Below are 19900 nucleotides of genomic sequence, written 5' to 3' on the forward strand. Positions count from 1 at the left end.
AATCCTATGGACAGAAAGGAGCCTGTCCTTGGGGTTGCAAAAGAATCGGACACAACTGAGCGACTAAACAAGGACAACGTTTCAGGCACTTCGTTAAGCCTTTTGGGTGCATTTTTGCATGTAATCCTTGGAACAGTCTGATGAGATAGGAGGTAGGTGTAAGTATTACTTCCCCCCACCCCCCACCCCCCACTTTACTGGTAAGCAAACTGAAACTCGGAGAGATTGTCATTTGTTCCAGGTTGAAGTGGGAGTCACGTGGAAAATGCTAAATACTGTTATATCGCTTCATGCTATTTCATCCAACCACTAGAGTATGAATCTCTTAATCCTGTGTGGAAACTTTCCTTGCTTCTAATCTTTCGAATTTGTAGAGAGACCTTTAATGAAAGAATTCAGTAGTTTGTTCCCTCCAAATCGCTATTTTTATCATGGAGTTATAAAAAAGATATGCTTATTAAAATTACCAATAGACTAGCTAGGTTTATTTAGTTTTTAGGTGTTTTTTTTTTTTTTTTTTTTTTTTTGCTTTTTTTTGGCTTGTCACACAAGGCATGCTCTTTGTGGGCAATCATTTAAACAAAAGAGAAGAAAATAAAAACCACAAGGAATCCCCCAATACTGCACGACTATCAGTGTTTTATGACAGAATCAGATTTCTAATGTTTTTAACTGGAACTAGGAACTGAAGTTAACATGATATATCTAAATGAAAATAAAGTGAATAAAGTGCTGCACTCAGGTTAAAAAAAATCAGGAGGGAAAGTACAGAATAGAGGAGTGAGAGTCCCAGATCTTTTAGCTGTGTGATCTCAGTCAAAGTCATGAATCTATGAATTCTTGAAAGTGGCTCAGTTGGGTTGTCTGTGGAATTCTCCAGGCCAAAATACTGGAGTGGGTAGCCTTTTCCTTCTCCAGGGGATCTTCCCAAGCCAGATCTCCTGCATTACAGGCAGATTCTTAACCAGCTGAGCCTCAAGGGAAGTCCAAGAATACTGGAATAGGTAGCCTATCCCTTCTCCAGCAGATCTTCCTGACCCAAGAATCCAACTGGGGTGTCCTGCATTGCTGGCAGGTCAAAAACTAGTACAGGTTCTGTCACACCCTCTGTAAGAACAAAAGTAGGGCACCAAGGTGTACCCAGGAAGATAGAAAGGCAATGTTTACTAGTTGGTGGTTTAACTTCTTTCTCCAACCTTTTATTTTTAGCCATATGTTATGAATATGTCATCTTATTTCTTTGAACAAAATTGTCATCTGATCTTACTACACAATTTTACAGATGAAGAAACTTAGAACAAGAAACTTGGAAATCCACAAATGAGATAATAGTTAATCTATTAAGCAGTTAAGTTTGCCAAATATTCTGCTAAGTACTTTATATGTTGTTGTTCAGTCACTAAGTCATGTCCTACCCTTTGTGATCCCGTGGACTGCAGCACACCAGGCTCCTCTGTCCACCACTATCTTCCAGAATTTGCTCAAATTGTGTCAGATGCTGTCTAACACATCTCACCCTCTACTACACCCTTCTCCTTTTGCCTTCAGTCTTCCCCAGCATCAGGGTCTTTGTGCACATTATCGCATTGAAGACCACAAAATCTTTGTATGGTCTGTATTTTTGTTCCTTTCTTAAAGAAAAGACTTGGTTAGAAAAATTTATTCAAGTGTTGTCTGATCATTTATAAATGACTCTCATCCAGGCCTTGCCCACAAAGCCCAGCATTTAATCCTTATCCTGCAATTGTTATAAAAAATTAATCTCATATGAGGTTGTAACAGATGTGAAAACAAATCCAAGGAACTCAAAAATGATTTTCTGAGGGTCACACAAGTACTTAGGTAATTTTGGGCAAGCATCCAGGACTGGACCTCATCTGCTTTAAAACTGGCTCTGTGCTTCTTGTGCCAAACTATACCACACATGGCATTCTGATTATTAAAATTTTATTATTTTTTAAAATTCATTTAAATTTTCAAAAAATAAAGTCCCAGAATCTGAGTAGCCAGTATCTTATCAAGCAAAATTCAAGAGAAATATTCAGAAAGCATTTTAAAAATCAGCAATATGAAAGAACATGGAAGAAATAAAAAATAATTGATACTTTCTTTTAGGTAAGAGGAAAAACCAAAGACAGTCAACTGATCCTCATTTCAGTATCAAACTAGTTGTCAAAAGAAATGGGGATTTTTAAGTGCAGTTTCTCTTTTTTTATGGAGGCTTCCTAGGTGGCTCTGTGGTATAGAATCCACCTGCCAGTGCAGGAGATGCGGATTTGATCCCTGGGTTGGGAAGATCCCCTGGAGGAGGAAATGGCAACCCACTCTTGTATTCTTGCCTGGAGAATCCCACGAACAGAGGAGTCTGGCGGGCTACAGTCCATGAGGTCACAAAGAGTCAGATATGACAGAGCACGCACGCACTTCACTTTTAAAGGCGATCTGCAATGGTTTGGATCCTTATTGTATGCTTTTTAAAGTGAGGTACCATTTTTGAGAACCTCTGGTTTTAAATTTGAAAATAATAGACTTCTAAAAACGGATTGATCAGGAAGAATCTTAATTTTATATTAGAATAACTAGTTTATAAAATAGGAGACCTTTGTCTTTTAGTCTCTGGAAAACAGTTTTACAAGGGCTCAAAGCTGGGTTTTTATACCTTGCTCCTTTTCACTTGGGAATTATTATGTGACTTTCACAGGGTCACATACCAGTGGCATCTGTCCAGAAGTTTATGAGAAATAACTTCTTCAGGTATTTGAGAACTATATTGTGCCAGTCATTAGTTTGCAACTGAGAGATTTGAGCAAACTCCAAGAGTTGGTGAAGGACAGAGAAGCCTGGCATGCTGCAGTCCATGGGGTCGAAGTCAGATACAACTTAGCAACTGAACAACAAAAGAAAGGGAACACAAATTACAAAGAGTTAAAGTGAAGTATGCTTTTGAACTGTATTGTTGGAGAAGACTCTTGAGAATCTCTTGGACAGCAAGGAGATCCAACCAGTCCATCCTAAAGGAAATCAGTCTTAAATATTCGTTGGAAGGACTGATGCTGAAATTGAAACTCCAATACTTTGGCGACCTGATGCGAAGAACTGACTCATTTGAAAAGACCCTGATGCTGGGAAAAATTGAAGGTGGGAGGAGAAGAGGACGACAGAGGATGAGAAGGTTGGGTGGCATCACTGACTCAATGGACATAAGTTTGAATAAACTCCAGGAGTTGGTGATGGACAGGGAGGCCTGGCGTGCTGCAGTCCATATGGAGTTGCAGAGTCGGACATGACTGAGCAACTGGACTGAACTAAAAGTGAAGGGTGTTTTAGACAGTTACTTCTCAAATTCTGTGAAAATGATATCTTGGCAATTTTACTTAGGCACATAATTTCAGAGTTTCAAGAGCAGATTATTTGCATAATCATGATAGTGTAACTGGGAACAAACCTGTTGAGTAATAGAACAAGTTAGGTTTGCCTCTCCCTGGCAACATTTTCAAAGGGGCATTAAACTTTAAGGTACTGACTGAGAAAGCCTTGAGAGGCTGAAAAGACTATCCTAAACCTGACTTTCAGCCTTATCCTCTTAGTCAAGTGGGTCTTATTTTTCTGTCTCCTCTAATATTGCAAGATCTACTGAAGTTTGCCACTAGTAGCAGAATTTGGAGTTCGAATCTAGTGTGATTAATAATGTTTGACATCAGATTAGAAATTTCCAGAGATGTTTAATGTAATTATGGGGTTAATATTCTCCAGTTATGATTGTTGCTTGTCTTTCTTATTGAAAGAGATGACATTTCCGATCAAAGTTCTGTATAAACACAGTACAGGGAACCAGAGTTCAAACTAGAGCTTGGCAATATATTCAGAAGTCAAATGTCACTTTCATTCTTCGATTTGAAATGTCATTTCTTGGGGCTTGGGGGATGCCCACAGACTCTCCTTGCAGAGTCATCTTGGAAAAGCTAGCCCCTGACACATCTTGAATCCTGCAGGTTGGAGAAAAACTTCCAGTCCACTTCTCTTCAATTTGGTGGCACAGTGTGTAACTTGCTCAGCCATGGACAACTGGTTTTTCCTGATTTTATGCACATCTTTATAGACCTACAGGGGAATTCCATTATTGAGTACAAAAATTGGTTGCAGTCTTAAGATTCTACTCACGACAGAGTTCTCCTTTTGTCCCACTCCAACTTTTTCCACTCCACTGCTTTCTTGGGTCCTTAGTAAGTAGTTTGAATGCTAAACAAATGGAGAATTTTAAGCTGGAAACTGATGGAAGCTATTTTAAAGGGGAAAAAAAAATCCTGAGAATTTCATTAAGAAGAGTACTTCACTGATAGACAACCAATCAATGGTAGTTCAGGCAATCTGTTTTGCTGCATCAGCAGTGCTTAAAGGATTGCTTTCCTTGATAGAAGATGTAAAAATCCTCCAAAAAATAAGAGGAAAGAATAGGGAACCAATACTGTGCCCCCATGTGCTAAGCATTTTACGTGTGTTCTTTCTTTTCATCTTTGCAGTAACTTTTTGAGCAAAGCATTATGTCCATTTTATGGAGGAGGAAACTGAGGCCTAGAGAAGGAAAGTAATTCAACCAAAGCTCTAGAGCTTTCTGTGTGGGGCTATCCACTCTGTGCTCACTGCTAGCTCTCTTCTTTCAGCTTCACAACAACCTTGGAGATCCGTGTTTTAAGTGAAGTTCTGAGAGTTTAAGTAACTTGTCTAAGGCCACATACCTAATAAGTAGTGAAAAACTTGGATCCCAATGGAACAATTACAAAACCACTTAGTTTATTAAAAAGCAGAGCCATCACTTTGCTGACAAAGGTCCATATAGTCAAAGCTATGATTTATCCAGTAGTCATGTACGGATGTGAAAGTTGGACCAGAAGGTTGAGCACCAAAGAATTGATGCTTTTGAACTGTCGTGCTGAAGATCTTGAGAGTCCCTTGGACAGCAAGGAGATCAAGCCAGTCAATCCTAAAGGAAATCAACCCTGAACATTCATTGGAAGGACTAATGCTGAAGCTCCAATACTTTTCTAACTCATTGGAAAAGACCCTGATGCTGGGAAAGATTGAGGGAGGAGGAGAAAGGGGCAACAGAGGATGAGATGGTATCATCAACTCAATGGATGGCATCGTCAACTCAATGGACATGAGTTTGATGATACTCTGGGACATAGTCAAGGACAGGGAAGCCTGGCGTGCTGAAGTCCATGGGATCACAAAGAGTTGGACATGACTTAGTAACTGAACAACAAGGAAGCCTTTTAAATAGATTAGATAGTGATATCTCTATATCTAAGCCCCTGAATCAGATGTTTATACTAGCAAGACGCATTGGAGTTGCTGACTCTATTAGAATTGTTTACCTCTAGCTCCATGGCAACTATACAGAGTCTATATTTTCTAGATACCTTATTTCAGTGCTAATAACATCCATGTGATCAGATTATTCAGTGGAAATTTATGTAGTCACCTGCCAAGATCATAACTTTGTAAATCAGTATTCTCCACGTGTTTCTAAAAGGTGAAACAGGTATATATAGCCCAAACCGATCCCCTAGGTAATTTAGAGTCCCTTGGAGAGCAAGGAGATCCAACCAGTCCATGCTAAAGGAAATCAGTCCTGAATATTCATTGGAAGGACTGATGCTGAAGCTGAAACTCCAATACTTTGGCCACCTGATGCGAAGACCTGACTCATTGGAAAAGACTCTGATGCTTGGAAAGATTGAAGGCAGGAGGAGAAGGGGATGACAGAGGATGAGATGGTTAGGTGGCATCACCAACTCAATGGACATGAGTTTGAGTAAACTATGGGAGTTGGTGATAGACAGAGAGGTCTGGCGTGCTGCAGTCCATGGGGTTGCAAGGAGTCAGACACGACTGCGGGACTGAACTGAACTGAACTGAGGTCATTTCAGTATTTACAATTGTTTATTGTAAATAAAACAATACTGTAAAAAAAAACAATAAAGGTTTACAATTGTTTAGGCATTAAATCATGTCCCGCTCTCCTGCAGCCCCATGGACTGTAGCCCCCCAGGCTCCTCTGTCCATGGGATTTTCCAGGCAAGAGTACTGGAATGGGTTGCCATTTCCTCCTCCAGGGGATCTTCCTGACCCAGGGATCAAACCCCTGTCTCCTGTATTGGCAAATGGATTCTTTACTACTGAGCCAGTGGGGAAGCCACAGGATTTACAATACCTCTTGTGAAAACTGATTCCTAAGTAGGTCAGTTACAGTGACTTGTTAATAGAAGTTCTGTTAAACTCACTCCCTTTTACTATAAGGGAAACTGAAATGGATTTAGTTCTTCCTAAAAAATACTGTGCTGTATTTAATCTTTTACTTTGCTAGCTTATTTCTTTTTATGCTGAATCCTGTTTGTTTCCATTGCTTTAAAATCAGTGGTGACTTTTTCTTTTATTTCTTGGCGATTCTGATACCTTCAACCCTTTTTTTTTCAGTTACCACCAGACTTAATGAAGTTAAAGGTATTTGCAGTGTGGTCTAATTAACCCAGTTCCATACAGTAGTGCTGCTGTGGCTTTTAATGGGTTCCTATACCTGTTTCCTGCTTACTCATCTTAAAAGGTTTCCTTTTAATGTGGTCTCTCTCTCTTGCTGTTTGTCCCCCCTTTCTGTCTTTAGAGCTGCAGGTTGTTTTTCCTCCTGATTAGCATCTTTTCACAAGTCACTGTTTTTGAGAAGTCTTCTTGAAGGCAGTCAAGATTAGATCACTGTATTTGAAAAAATAGTAAATCTTGGCAGGAAGAAATTGAGGTGATTTGTGAGGCAGAGTCCTGTTAGATTACCTGCATTTCACTCAGCATTTCCAAATAGCAAACTAAAGTGTACAGTATTGATCGAGTTTCTGACCTCTCCACCTCAATGAAGCTGTTAATGAATGTACCTTGGGAGCTAAGTGGCTGGCTGTTCTGATGGTTACAGGTCTAGCAAGATTGGAGTACAGAGTTTCCAGACCGGGTAACTGAGAACAAAATATTTAAAACACACACTAAAAACAAACTGATGGAAGGAATTCCTTACTGAAAAAAGACAGACCAAAACAGGTTTGACAGTTTATATTTATTGTAATCCTGTCCAACAAAGGAAGTAGACTTGGTTTATCTGCAAGAGTAGAACACAACCCTTGCTCCACCCTGTCTTGGAGAAGAATGATAAGCTGGTTGAGGCTGGGTGTAGTGGGATTAGAGAGACAGGCAGCTGAAATTCTTCTTAAATGGGGCCCATTTTAGGAGTTCACAGATAGTCAGAAAAGTCAGTAGGATTAGCTGAGGAAGAAAGAAAAGTTGGGGGAGAAAGGGTCTAGTGATTCAGAGGAAGGAGTCAGAATCCAAACAGTTCTCCAGTCCCAATCCTGGAATTGGGCTTCCCTGGTGGCTCAGACAGTTAAGAATCCGCCTGCAATGCAGAAGACCCCATGGATCCCTGGGTGGGGAAGATCCCCCGGAGAAGGAAATGGCACCCCACTCCAGTATTCTTGCCTGGAGAATTCCACGGACAAAGGAACCTGGTGGGCCACAGTCCATGGGGTCGCAAAGAGTGGGACACGACTGAGCAACACACACACAATCCCGAAATGTTATTTGTGTATACTTGGGGAGTGCAGGGAAAAAGGAGTCCGTATCTACTTAAAAATTAGTTCTCAGTTTACCAACCACTGGCCGGGTAACAGGTGGTCGTCTCCTCTCGCTGAGCTGAGTAGTTAGTTACTGCCTCCCTTTGGCGGGAGGTGGGGGAGAAAGCTCTGAGCTTCTACAGAGGTGGAGGCCTTGTCCTAGGCCACCCAGCTAGTGAGTGCGGGTGGCGGGACTGGAGACAGAAACGCGGATCAGTGGACCCAGCGCCTTTGCTTTTTTCACCCACTACGCGGCAACGTGATTTCAACGTCTGAGAGTTTCTTGGCCGAACAAGTCGGAAATCACCGGTTTCAGAGATTAGAAATCACCGGTTGTGAGCCCCTGGACTCCTTTCCCCAGCCACTCTGCTAGGTCGCTCTCGGCCTCCGAGTCCTTCTGTGTGCAGTACACAGACAGCCCCGCACCTGGCCCCACGCCCACCGCGCAAGGCTGCGAAAGCCGCTCGGGCCTCCAAGGCTCCCCGGGCGGTGGGGGAAAAGACCCGCTCGAGCGAGCTCCGATGGCTGAGCAACGAAAAGCATGGTCCTTAAATTCAAAGCGGCGCTCGGCGCAGGGGAGCAACCTCAGGCCTCGGCAGAGAGCCCTCCGTTCGGAGGCGAGTGGTTTGTCCCTAAGAGCAGAGAGTGTGGCTGCTAATAAGAAAAATAAAAAGATCGGCAGCGGGGAAGCCGGCAGCTCCAAGTCCCACCAGGGCCCCCTGCTTTCTGCAAGTCCTTCCGGACCCCCAGGCCACGCGGGCGGGGGGCCGGGGCGGGGGCGGAGGGCGCCCGGGGGGAGGTTGGACTGGGGGCGGGGCGCGCGCGTGCGCGAGCTGTCAGGCCGGCCCCGCCCCCGGCGCGCAGCCCCGCCCCGCCCCCGCCCCTCCCCCGCCCCTCGCTCTCGGGTGTGGGGCGGGCGGGCGCTGCGGCGACCGCGGCTGCTGCTTCCTCAGGCCATTTTGCCGAGGAGCGACCGGGGAGGAGGAGCGCCGCGGAGACCCCAGGCGAGGAGCAGTGAGCCGGAGGAGGCGGCGGCCGCACGGGGCACGGGCTTTCCTCGATCGCGGGGATCTCCCGGGGAGACGGGATCGCCGGGGAGGGGGACCGGAGAGCCGCGCCCCGCCGCGCGGCGCGCCCCTTCCCGCCCCCTGCACCATGAGCTGGGGCATCGAGCTCTGGGTGAGTGAGGGGCCGGGCCCGCTAGGATGCAGGGAGGTGGGGGAAAGGTGCCTGGCGCTCCTGGCCTGGGGGACACGGGCCGGGCTGCCCCCGGTGGGCGAGATCGCGCGCCGGTCCGTGGTCTCGGCGGCCCTCGGCGGGAGGTGCAGCTCCGGATGCCTCTCGTTGGCCTCGGCTGGAGCTGGAGGTGCGCGCCAGATTTGCCCTCCCGAGGTGAGGGGGCGCTGGAGTGAACCGCCCCCCCCCCCCCCACCGGCGGCCAGAGCAGGGGCCGCTGGTGTGGGTCCCCCCAGCGGCCCGAGCGCGGGGCGCAGATCTGGGTCCCCGCACCTCCCGATCACAGGCGCGGGCGGGACCCCCCTCTCCTTAGCGCGGCGGGCCGACTCAGTGGGGGCGTGGAAGGCCGGGGATTTTCAGGGCTGCGTTAGGTATTCGGCGCCCAGACCCGCCGTCCTCCTCTGCTCTCTGTCCAAGGAGGTGCGGGTGGGTCGGGCGCTCTCCCGGGGGGCGGGGCGGCCCTGGCGGGGCCGTGTCCCAGGGCTTGGGTTTGGGGTTGCAGGGGTGAGTGAGAACTGGTGTCTTCCCTCTAGTGGCGAGGACGTTTGCCCTGTGGTGGTTTGGGGTGCGCTTGTGATTCTCCCAGGGGCAACTTAGATCTTGGATTTGATGTGGGGATTGCGGCGTTCGGCCTGGACGGGAGAGTAGTAGGAGCTGGAGGGACGCCTTGTGTTGCCGCCTGCGGGAAGAGACATTAGCGGGGTCAGTTTTGTATTTTTTAACCGCTGGGAGGAAAGAGTCTGAAATGCGGTAGGGAGCGCCCCGCCGGGATGTTTAACGCGGGGCGCGGATGGATAAACAAGCGGCGTTGTGTCTGCAAGCTCCTCTCTCCCCGGACCCGGATGCCAAGGCGATGCACTGGCGGTCCTGGGGAGGAGAGTCTGTGGCTTGTGGACTGGGGCTTGTTTTCCTCTGGATTCCTTGCTTCCTCTTGATTTCTAAAGAGATCTCTGGACAAGCGATGGGCAGAGCGGAGTGCAGAGGACGGAGGAGATGAAATCTCAATTATTGCACCGAGACGTCCTCAAGATGAGACATTTCCCAGGAGGAACTCGAAAGTGCCTCCTTTCGGAATTCCATTTGTAAAGGGTGTGGAGAAGAAAGTGTGGGATGGTGGTTGCTATCTGAGTGGAGGCCAAGAAATCTCACGTCAAAATAAAAAAAGGTTAGAGCAGCTATAGAAACAGAGGGCATCCTCCCTTAATTAATTTTTTTTTTTTTTTTTTGCTTTAATTGTTTTTACATAACCACTTCTTAGGCTCAGAAGCAGCTACTGTTATTGATACCAAAATTCTGAAGGCAGTGGTTCCCTTAAATGATAATTCATTTTGTGAACATCCTCTGTCTAAAAGGATCTCAAATTTTTGACTGATGTTTACAAATATTCATTCTTAAAGTAGCAGATGGTCGTAAGTATTTATACACAGCCAGTTAGGCAGAGTCTACCATTTTAAGTGTTGGATTTCATTCCTTTTCCATTCCTTCTGCACTCCCTTTGCCTCTTTTTACCCTATCATGGGGAACGAATCAGAATAAATTTTTATCAACAGAATAGAAATTTTGGCACAATTTTTATTTTCACTTGTCCAAACAAGAGAAGGGGTTTATTGGGAGGGGGGAATACAATATATTTCCAAGTGAAATAGGCTGTAGTTTAGGGATTGAACACCATGGTGTCCTTTTCATGGTGATGTTGGTGAATGTTACAGAAGGTGATCCAGAAAGGGATGGGCAGAGGGATAGTAGTTATGAGGAACCACCAGCTGAAATAGCCTCAGTCCCCTGTGTTATTCTGTGCACTTCTTTTGGCAGGTGGATGGTGGAAAGGAAGGCAAAGACAAGTTGTTGAAAATCAGTAGGAATTGGAATATATACAAGTAAAAGGAAACCTTAGATTTGCTTCAAAAGAGTTTGGGGTGGTAGTGGATGGGAATGTGGATGAAATGAAATTGCTGAAGAGCTGGTCACTGCTGACCTGGGTGAGGGGTACAGAAGCACTTGTGATACTAGGCTTTCTACTCTCTAGGAATGAAATTTCCTACAGTGAAAATAATCGGAAAAGATTTTTAAGGGAGAAGGTGTGTAAAATACTTGAAATTTTTTCTCACTTGTTTAAGGTTTACGAGAAAGAACTAGTTATCTGTTGTTTCTAGGAAGGACCTGTCCATGAAGAGTTAAAAAAAGAAAAGAAAAAGGCATTCTACTACAGTATCGCCCTTTGCCCTTGAGTGGCTTAGAGGTTAATAGAGGGAAAAGAATGGAACTTGTAATTTGTACTAAGAGAAGTGCAAAATCTGAGTTTAAATTCCAAGAAGCATAAGGGCATCAAAATGTCTGTTTTCAGTTGCCTCATTTCATTAAAATTTGAGATTAAAAAAGAAATAAAAAAACAGAAGAAAAATGTGAGACTAAAAAATGAAGAATTCTGAAAAAAAAAAAATGAAGAATTCTGAAAAATGAACCTCCAGTTCTCTGGTGGTTAGCGACTCCGTGGTGTGGTGGCATGGGGCCGCCTGACAGAGCTCTGATTGAGGGTTTTCCCTGAATGGTGGCTGTGGGATCTTGCACAGGGGTAATGAGATAATGACGGGGCACTCAAGCCTAACTTGGCAGAATGATGCTTCTAGATGGAGAGAGATGGAGCTCTGGTTTGGATGGCCATGAATTCTTTGCGACAGGTCTTTGCAGCTTTCACAGACCTTCACAAACGCCATCAGGTTTTACACACGTTTTAGGACGCTGGTCAACGTCCTATAGGCTTTTCAAAAGGACACATTTCTAACGTGTACTTTACATTAAAGTTCTGTTCTTAGCCACATCCTGCTTTGTAGACAGTAAAACCGTTCTCTTCTCTTTTTTCTTTTAACCTCTTCATCGGCATGAATTTTGATATTCCTGATTGTGAGAAATCAGGAAATGTCAGAAGTTCTCATGCAATCATAAAAATGAACTCAAAACCCATAATTTGTAATAACTTTACTAGGTTGTGTGAAAATTGGGGCTTTCTATTTTATATCAGTAGGTCGTAACAAAGTATAAAATGGCTGATTTGAAGTGATGGGGTCATTACAGAGTATTGAGCAGATGGGAATAGAATGTAAAAAAGAGTGGATGTATCACTTTATATATGTATGACAGATTCACTTTGCTGCATAGCAGACCCTAACACAATATTGTAAATCAACTATACTCCAATAAAAATTAATTTAAAAATTAAAGAGTAAAGCAACTAGGATATAACAAAATTGTTTCTGTACATCTCTTCCTAATTTGCATTTTAGTCAATTTTTAACTTTTTTATTGAACAGCTACTGTATGTAAGACTGATAGGGGCCTGTTGTTTCACTTTATATACTTTGAAGGGAATCTGCCTATTTCAGTGAAAGCATGTAAAATCGGGTTTAACTCTAGCCTACAACCTCAAAGTCAAAAAAGAGATTTGTTTCCAAGATTAACCAAAATGCATTTACTCAAGACTTTGTTTAAAAGGTCATGTTAAGAGGCTATCTAGTTTGTACTGACTTGTTGAAGTTGTTTCTGGTCATTGGAGAAATGGCAAAGCAAGAATTTCTTTCGAATTTTTTTGGGTTTTGTATTATTTGTATTTGCATATTAAAAAGAAGTAAGGCATTATTGAAGTGTCAGCTCAACTTTTTCTAAGCTTGATCATTAATGTGAAGTAAAAAATAAATCTGCCTTATAATGGTCTATTCTTTGTGGCTAATAAATTACTAAGTGATAGAATCTACTTTTATCTCCTAGTGGAAATGGCAACCCACTCCAGTGTTCTTGCCTGGAGAATCCCAGGGACAGCGGAGCCTGGTGGGCTGCCGTCTATGGGGTCGCACAGAGTCGGACACGACTGAAGTGACTTAGCAGCGGCAGCAGCAGCAGTCCTCTCTGCTGTCTTTATTTTTCTTTTGATGCTAATAAGAAATGGAACAGCCCAAAATAATAACAAGAAAGTAGAGACCCAAATAATACATATTGGTTAACATATTACTATGTTAAGCCACCTGTGTTGATGGTACTTAATTTTTTTAAAAACCTGTTGTTTTTAGGACAGTGCCAGGTGTATCATGTTTTCCACAATTTGTTGGCTATAGTGACATTGATTCTGGTGTTCACTTTTAAGAGGCAGCAGTGAAAGTTGTCAACCAGCTGGATCAGGAACAATGCCTGCCTCACAGTAGTAGTTCAAGAAATAACTTATTGAATAAATGAGTGAATCCTTTTTTTTTTCCTTTTGTTTTAACATTTGCTATTTTAAAGTAATGGCAGGATAGTTTTAATGCCTTTCTTCACTTTGGCAGTGTAAAGATTAAAAAAAAAATCCAGGCATCTTTTTGTAAAAAATGGACTATTTAAAAATTTTCTGATACATATTTATTTGCTTATTTATTTGGCTGTGCCAGGTCTTAGCTGCAGCTTGCACTCTTAATTGCAGCATTTGGGATCTAATTCCCTGACCAGGGATGAACTGGGGACCCTTGCATTGGGAGCTTGGAGTCTTAGACACTAGACCACCAGGGAAGTCCCAATAGATTACTTTTTAGAGCAGTTTTAGTTTCACAGCAAAAATGAGCAGAAGGTCCAGAGATTTCTCATATACTCCTTCCACACAAACACAGTCTAGACCATTTTTTGTTTTTTGGCCACCCAGGAGACCTGTGTGCGGAAGCATGCGTGCATGCTAAGTCAAGTCTCTGCGATGCTATGGACTGTGGCCTACCAGGCTCCTCTGTCCATGGGATTCTCCAGGCAAGGGTACTGGGGTGGGTTGCCATTCCCACCTCCAGGGGATCTTCCCAGCCCAGGGACGGAACCCCTATCTCTTGCATCTCCTACATTGGCAGGCAGATTCTTTACCACTGCACCTCCTGGGAAACCCATAGGAACACTTTATAGTGTGTTAGAATTTTAACCTAGACAATACTGATTCTTTTTTTAACATTGACATAATTAACTAGTTGCAGGATTTGGAGAATTATTACCTTTTCTTACTGCCCAGTACTCAATGGAGCAGAGTATTAACAACAATTCATAGCTCTCTTCCCGTTCTTTTCTTCTTTAACCCTTCAGAGGTTTCTGTTTGGGATAAACACGGCAAGACCAACATGGGAGACATCAATCCTGGAACTAGGGTGAGCAAAACCACCTCAGAAGACAGACCAAAAAAAAAAAAAACATATCAAATCAAGTGTAGTTCTGTCAACCCTCAGTTCAGTTCAGTCGCTCAGTCGTGTCCGACTCTTCGAGACCCCATGAATCACAGCACGCCAGGCCTCCCTGTCCATCACCAACTCCCGGAGTTTACTCAAACTCATGCGCATCGAGTCGGCGATGCCATCCAGCCATCTCATCCTCTGTCTTTCTATTAAAACAGGGTTTGCACAGTCTTTTCTGGATAGTAGATTTTTTTAAATGTTAATTTATTTTTTATCTTTATGTTTTGTAATCGAATTATCGTTGATTTATAATTTTCAGGTGTACAGAAAAGTGATCCAGTCATATATATATATATATGTATTTCAGTTTCTTTTCCAATATAGATTATTACACAATATTGAATGTAGTTCACACAGTAGGTCCTTGTTGTTTATCTATTTTATATATAGTAGTTTGTATCTGCTAATCTCAAACTCCTAATCTATCCCTCTGCTGACTCAATGGACATGAGTTAGAGCAAACTCCAGGAGATAGTGAAAGACAGGGAGGCCTGGAGTGCTGCAGTCCATGGGGTCGCAGAGTCAGACACGATTTACCAACTGAACAACCTTCCCCTTTGGTCACCATAGGCTTGTTTTCTATGTCTCTGAGTCTATTTCTGTTTTTCTTTTTTCTGCCACACTGCTCAGGGCATGCATAATCTTAGTTCCCTGACTAGGGATTGTACCTGAACTCAAGCACCGCGAGTCCTAGCCACTGGGCTATTAGGGAAGCCCCAGTCTATTTCTGTCTTGTAAGTTCCTTTGTGTCATTTTCTTTTTTTTAAGTTCCACTTATAAGTAATATGATATTTGTCTCTCTGGTTAGTAGATATTAAACAAAACATGGGCGATCTGGTGATTTTGTGGTTGACATTTACCCATCAGTTTGTTGCTTTCACCCTATAGTCAGATATCTTCCTGAACATTGCATTTTTGGTAGGTAAAGCTGTATTTCAAGTACCGTAAGGGGTTTTGCCTGTGCTTACTGTGTGACTAGATTAGAACTCTTGCTTTACATTGGCGCGACATGGAAAGTGCCTCTTTGAAGGACTGTTCAAGTGTCACCCACTTCCTGGCTAGGCTAATATTGTGTTTCCTGCAAGTATTACTCATACTTGTTTCGTCAACACCGCCCACATTTTAAAATAAGGCTTTATTTTGACACTTAAAAATTGCAAGCTACCAAGAATACGTGTATGCCCTAGGAAGTTAATCTAATTAGATTTTGGAATGTGGGTGTGAAGTCTTCTGGAATTAGTGTTTGTAATGAAATATTTGCTTCCTGATTTAGTGATATATAGTCTTACCGGCCTGAGCCTAGTGATGTGTCTGGTTAATAAATTTAAAAAGTCATAAAGGGCCAAATGTGTTTATTGTGTCAAAGAGTTCGTTGGGAATATGCATGTTTTTTAATATTGATTCTTTTAACTCATAAACTTCATCTGTAAGATTCTGTGCTAACTTTCTGTAAATCTTAACAACCTCAATTGCCTAAAACTAGAACTAGATTCATACCACCACCAACACCAACAACAAAATAGATGAAACTTAAAATTTCTTGTTGCACAAATTATAAGATTTGTTCACCTCAAAACTGTAATATCACATTCACTATATTATGGTTTCTTTTTAAAACTTAGAACACACTATTCTAATGATTGTAATGAAATTTTTAATAAGAATTAATTCTTAGACTAAAGCTATGGTTTTAGTGTGTTAACAATTCAGTGGTAACAGTTTCCACCTTTACTTCTCTACTCTACGGGTCTTAAAAATAGAAATAGATTATCATTGCATAAACTCTGTAGTTCTTGCAATAATTTCACATGCACCATGCCTTAAAAACAGTTGAATCGGTGTTATCAACGTTGCTGTTTATTATCATGCTGTATACCTCACACTTATTTTCTGTATGTCAATTATATCTTAATAAAACTGGAAGAAAAACAAAACCAAAGCAAAAACAAAACAAAATACTGCTGCTTACTGAGAGCTTACCATGCCTCAGGTGCTGTGAAAGTTTGCCATCCATCATCTCACGGATTCTTCACAAGAATCCAGTGAAGGTGTGTGCCATTTGGGCCAGCATCTGAGAAGATTCTGAGATGTAACTAGGAGTGCTAAGCTTTGTAGGGAAGGAACACTTGTGAAAGGAAAAGGGAGTAAGTGTGATTGGGCCGAGGGAGCCATCAGACCATAATGCTACCTGAGAAAGTCTCCGCCAAGCCAACGAGAAGCTCTAGAGCGAAGATTATCCATTCAGGGAGTCTCACAGTGGGCAGAAATGGGCAGGCCCTTGTACCACTGCCTTGCTCGTTCACTGGCAAAGGGCTACCCCAAGAACAATGTCAGTTTGGCTCGGAAGACAAGGCAGACCCTAAAGGAAGCTGTTTGCTAACCACACCCCATGCAGCTGGGCAGCAAGTCCTTCCTGGAAGAAGGATCTGAGTGACACAGGTCTGCACTGACCACACCATCATTATCCTTTTACAAGAGAGGAAATCGAAGCACAGAACAGTAAGATAACTTAGCAAATTCACAGAGCAGAAAGCAGAGATTCAATCCCAGGTCTGGGATGCTAGAGCTCTCCTTATCTTTCTTTTTCTTCCAAGTTAATGCTATCAAAATGGTTTTTGTTGTTGTTGTTGTTGTTTGTTTATTTTATTTTTATTATTTATTTATGTTTTTTTTTTTTTTAACACCAAAATCATTTTGTATTGGGATATAGCCAACTGCCGATGTTGTGATAGTTTCCGGTGAACAGGGAAGAGACTCAGCCATACAAACATTATTTTTACTGTTTGAACTTTTTAATTATAGGAATTTTCAAACATACATAGGGAAAATATGATGAATCCCTCCGTACTCACCACCCAGCTTCAAGATTATCAGTATTTTGGCATCTTTTTGTGTCATCTTTTTGCCCCCGTGTGATTTTTTAGGTCCCTCGGTCTTCCCCACCACACATTGTAAAACCTCTCTGCTACCTCCTTTTCTGAGGAATCATGCAAAGAGCCCAAATTGTCCCTCCATCTTTTAAAGTGTGAAAACAGAGAGAACCAACTTGTTCAGTGCTTGACACACCTTGATTAAGGGATTTAAATACATGCTTTCTAAACTAATAAAGGACCCTGTGAGTTTGTTATTCACATTTTATAGAGCAGACCCACCCAAACAATGAATACCAGTGCTGGAATTTACTTCTTTTTTTTTCTCCTAACACTAAACAAATGTAGTTTTAAAAAATGTATCTTCTGTATTAGTGGCTCATAATCCCTCTTTCCCCATTCAGTTCAGTTCAGTTGCTCATTTGTGCCCGACTCTGTGATCCCATGGACTGCAGCACACCAGGCTTCCCTGTCCATCACCAACTCCTGGAACTTACTCAAACTCATGTCCATCAAGTCGGTGATGCCATCCAACCATCTCATCCTCTGTTATCCCCTTCTTCTGCCTTCAATCTTTCCCAGCATCAGGGTCTTTTCAAATGAGTCAGTTCTTCGCATCAGGTGGCCAAAGTATTGGAGTTTCAGCTTCAACATCAGTCCTTCCAATGAACACCCAGGACTGATTTCCTTTAGGATGGACTGTTTGAATCTCCCTGCTGTCCCCATTACTCACTCATATTTCCCCAACCACTGATGGAGGTTTTGCTTTCTAAAACATTTGATGTTACTCACGTTGAGAATCATTGAGAACTAATGACTCACAGTGCTGTTCGGTAATCACAACAGAAACTACTATGAATGAAGCTTCTGTCCTAGCAGGTGTTTCATGTATGTCTAATGATCCCCCCATTCCTGTAAATCTGAAGGTTATTTTTCTTTTTAAAGAAATTAATTTGTAAAGGTATTGTGAAAGAGAATGAAAGTGAAAGTCACTCAAGTCATGTCTGACTCTTTGTGACCCCATGGACTGTAGTCCATAGAATTCTCCAGGCCAGAATACTGGAGTGGGTAGCCTTTCCCTTCTCCAGGGGATCTTCCCAACCCAGGGATCAAACCCAGGTCTCCCGCATTGCAGGCGGATTCTTTACCAGCTGAGTCACAAGGGAAACCCTGTAAGGGTGTTATAATTTGTAATTATTAATTTGTATTACAATTAAATAAAAGTATTAATTTGTAAAGGGCAGAATCAAGTTTCTGATCTGGGGGGTCTAACAAAATTATGTCTTGGTGAAAAGTACTTTTAATGAAATTGAGACAGAGCAAAGAGAATTAGATACTGACCACTTTGGGGGTGATCTGGCTGTTGGAGGCTGTACCTCAAAGTTTTGGTTCCCTAGGAACAAGAAATTAAATATTTCCCTTCATATCAACAGCAAAAGAAAACCCGGCACCTTTACAGGAATCTATACCCTTTGTACTTCTATCTGCACAACCAAAACTGACAGTTTCTGAGATGCAATAAAATACCTACGGGTCATTGGGAGAAATGGTATGGGCACGCCCAGATGGATGAGACAGCCTGGAAGCACTCAGCCAGGACTGCATGGCTTGCCCCATCCAGCACTTATTAGTGCTGGGCACATCTTCATCTCTGCTCCTAGTTTTTCTTATCTATAAAGTGCTATGGTGAAGCTTGCCTTCTTCTTCACAAGAAAGTGCAGAGATGAGTGCCTGCTTGCTTGTGAAGTGCTTTGAAATTGTTGGATGAGAGGGGATGGGTAAATAGAAGTTAGGAGTCTAGTTGTTCAGTTGCTCAGTCGTGTCTGACTCTTTGTGACCCCGTGGACTGCAACACATCAGGCTTTGCTGTCCTTCACTATCTCCCAGAGTTTGCTCAAACCCATGTCCATTGAGTCAGTGATGCTATCCAACCATCTCATCCTTGGTTGCCCCCTTCTTCTTCTGCCCTCAATCTTTCCCAGTATCGGGATCTTTTCCAGTGAGTCAGATCTTCGCATCAGGTGGCCAAAGTATTGGAGTTTCTTGGAAGGATAATAATAGTCAAAGTATTGGAGCTTCAGCTTCAATCTCAGTCCTTCTAATGAATATTCATGGTTAATTTCCTTTAAGATTGACTGGTTTGATCTCCTTGCAGTCCAAAGGACTCTTAGGAGTCTTCTCTAGCACCACGATTTGAAAGCATCATTTCTTCGGCACTCAGCCTTCTTTACGGTCCAACTAGAGTCTGGGGGAAGGTTAAAGGAGAAGAAAACAGACAAACCTGTTCCTTGGGAACAAATTGCAGAGTTCTGCTGGAAGCTAGTCTCTGAAAAATGAGCATTTCTAGTTTGCATGGCACAGGCTGTCCTTTGATTTAAAATTCTGTTTTCATGTTAACCATAAAATAACCTAATAGTAGAAAAGTACCTGGAAATAAGTGCTTTGGAAAGGAAATCTGAATTACAGGAGTCGATGCATGCATGTTTATCTCTTTTCTTTAAGAGATAAGACTCTAACCATTCTAATTTTTTAGCAACATACTTGGATCTACTTAAGGTATAATTTTAATATTATCCCTCAGGTGGACATAATTCTTTGTGGCTATTCTTACCATTTAAAAAAAAGTTCTGCCGAAGTCACATTGTCCTCCCCCCTCCCCTGCAGAAGCTGGATATTTGTTGCTTGAGGCAGCTAATGAATTATTCTATTTATCAGCTTAGTTTGAGACTGTTTTCTTCTTAGCAAAGAGAACTAAGAATTTTTAAAATGTTTATGTTAGGACAGATACATTTGAAAATGACTGACAATGTTTGTGCAAAGAAATTTGGATTTCATGAGTGTACATGTATATGTAAAATATATTTTTCAGCATGACTCTGAATTTTTAAATTTAAAATTTACTTATCTTTAAAAG

At 42.5% G+C, this 19900-nt stretch overlaps 1 protein-coding gene across 6 annotated transcripts in view; it reads left to right on the forward strand.

Annotated features, from left to right (window-relative positions):
• Positions 1-8629: 8629 nt before the first annotated feature.
• Positions 8630-19900, forward strand: part of FNBP1 (formin binding protein 1) — a 133850-nt gene continuing 122579 nt past the window's right edge. For all 6 annotated transcript variants that reach the window (XM_061154412.1, XM_061154411.1, XM_061154413.1 and 3 more), the window contains exon 1: positions 8630-8831. In XM_061154412.1, coding sequence (XP_061010395.1) covers positions 8808-8831 — 24 coding nt within the window. In that variant the 5' untranslated portion in view covers positions 8630-8807. The remainder of the gene's footprint in view (positions 8832-19900) is intronic.

This window comes from Dama dama, chromosome 11, assembly GCF_033118175.1.
Source record: "Dama dama isolate Ldn47 chromosome 11, ASM3311817v1, whole genome shotgun sequence".
Classification (NCBI taxonomy): domain Eukaryota; kingdom Metazoa; phylum Chordata; class Mammalia; order Artiodactyla; family Cervidae; genus Dama; species Dama dama.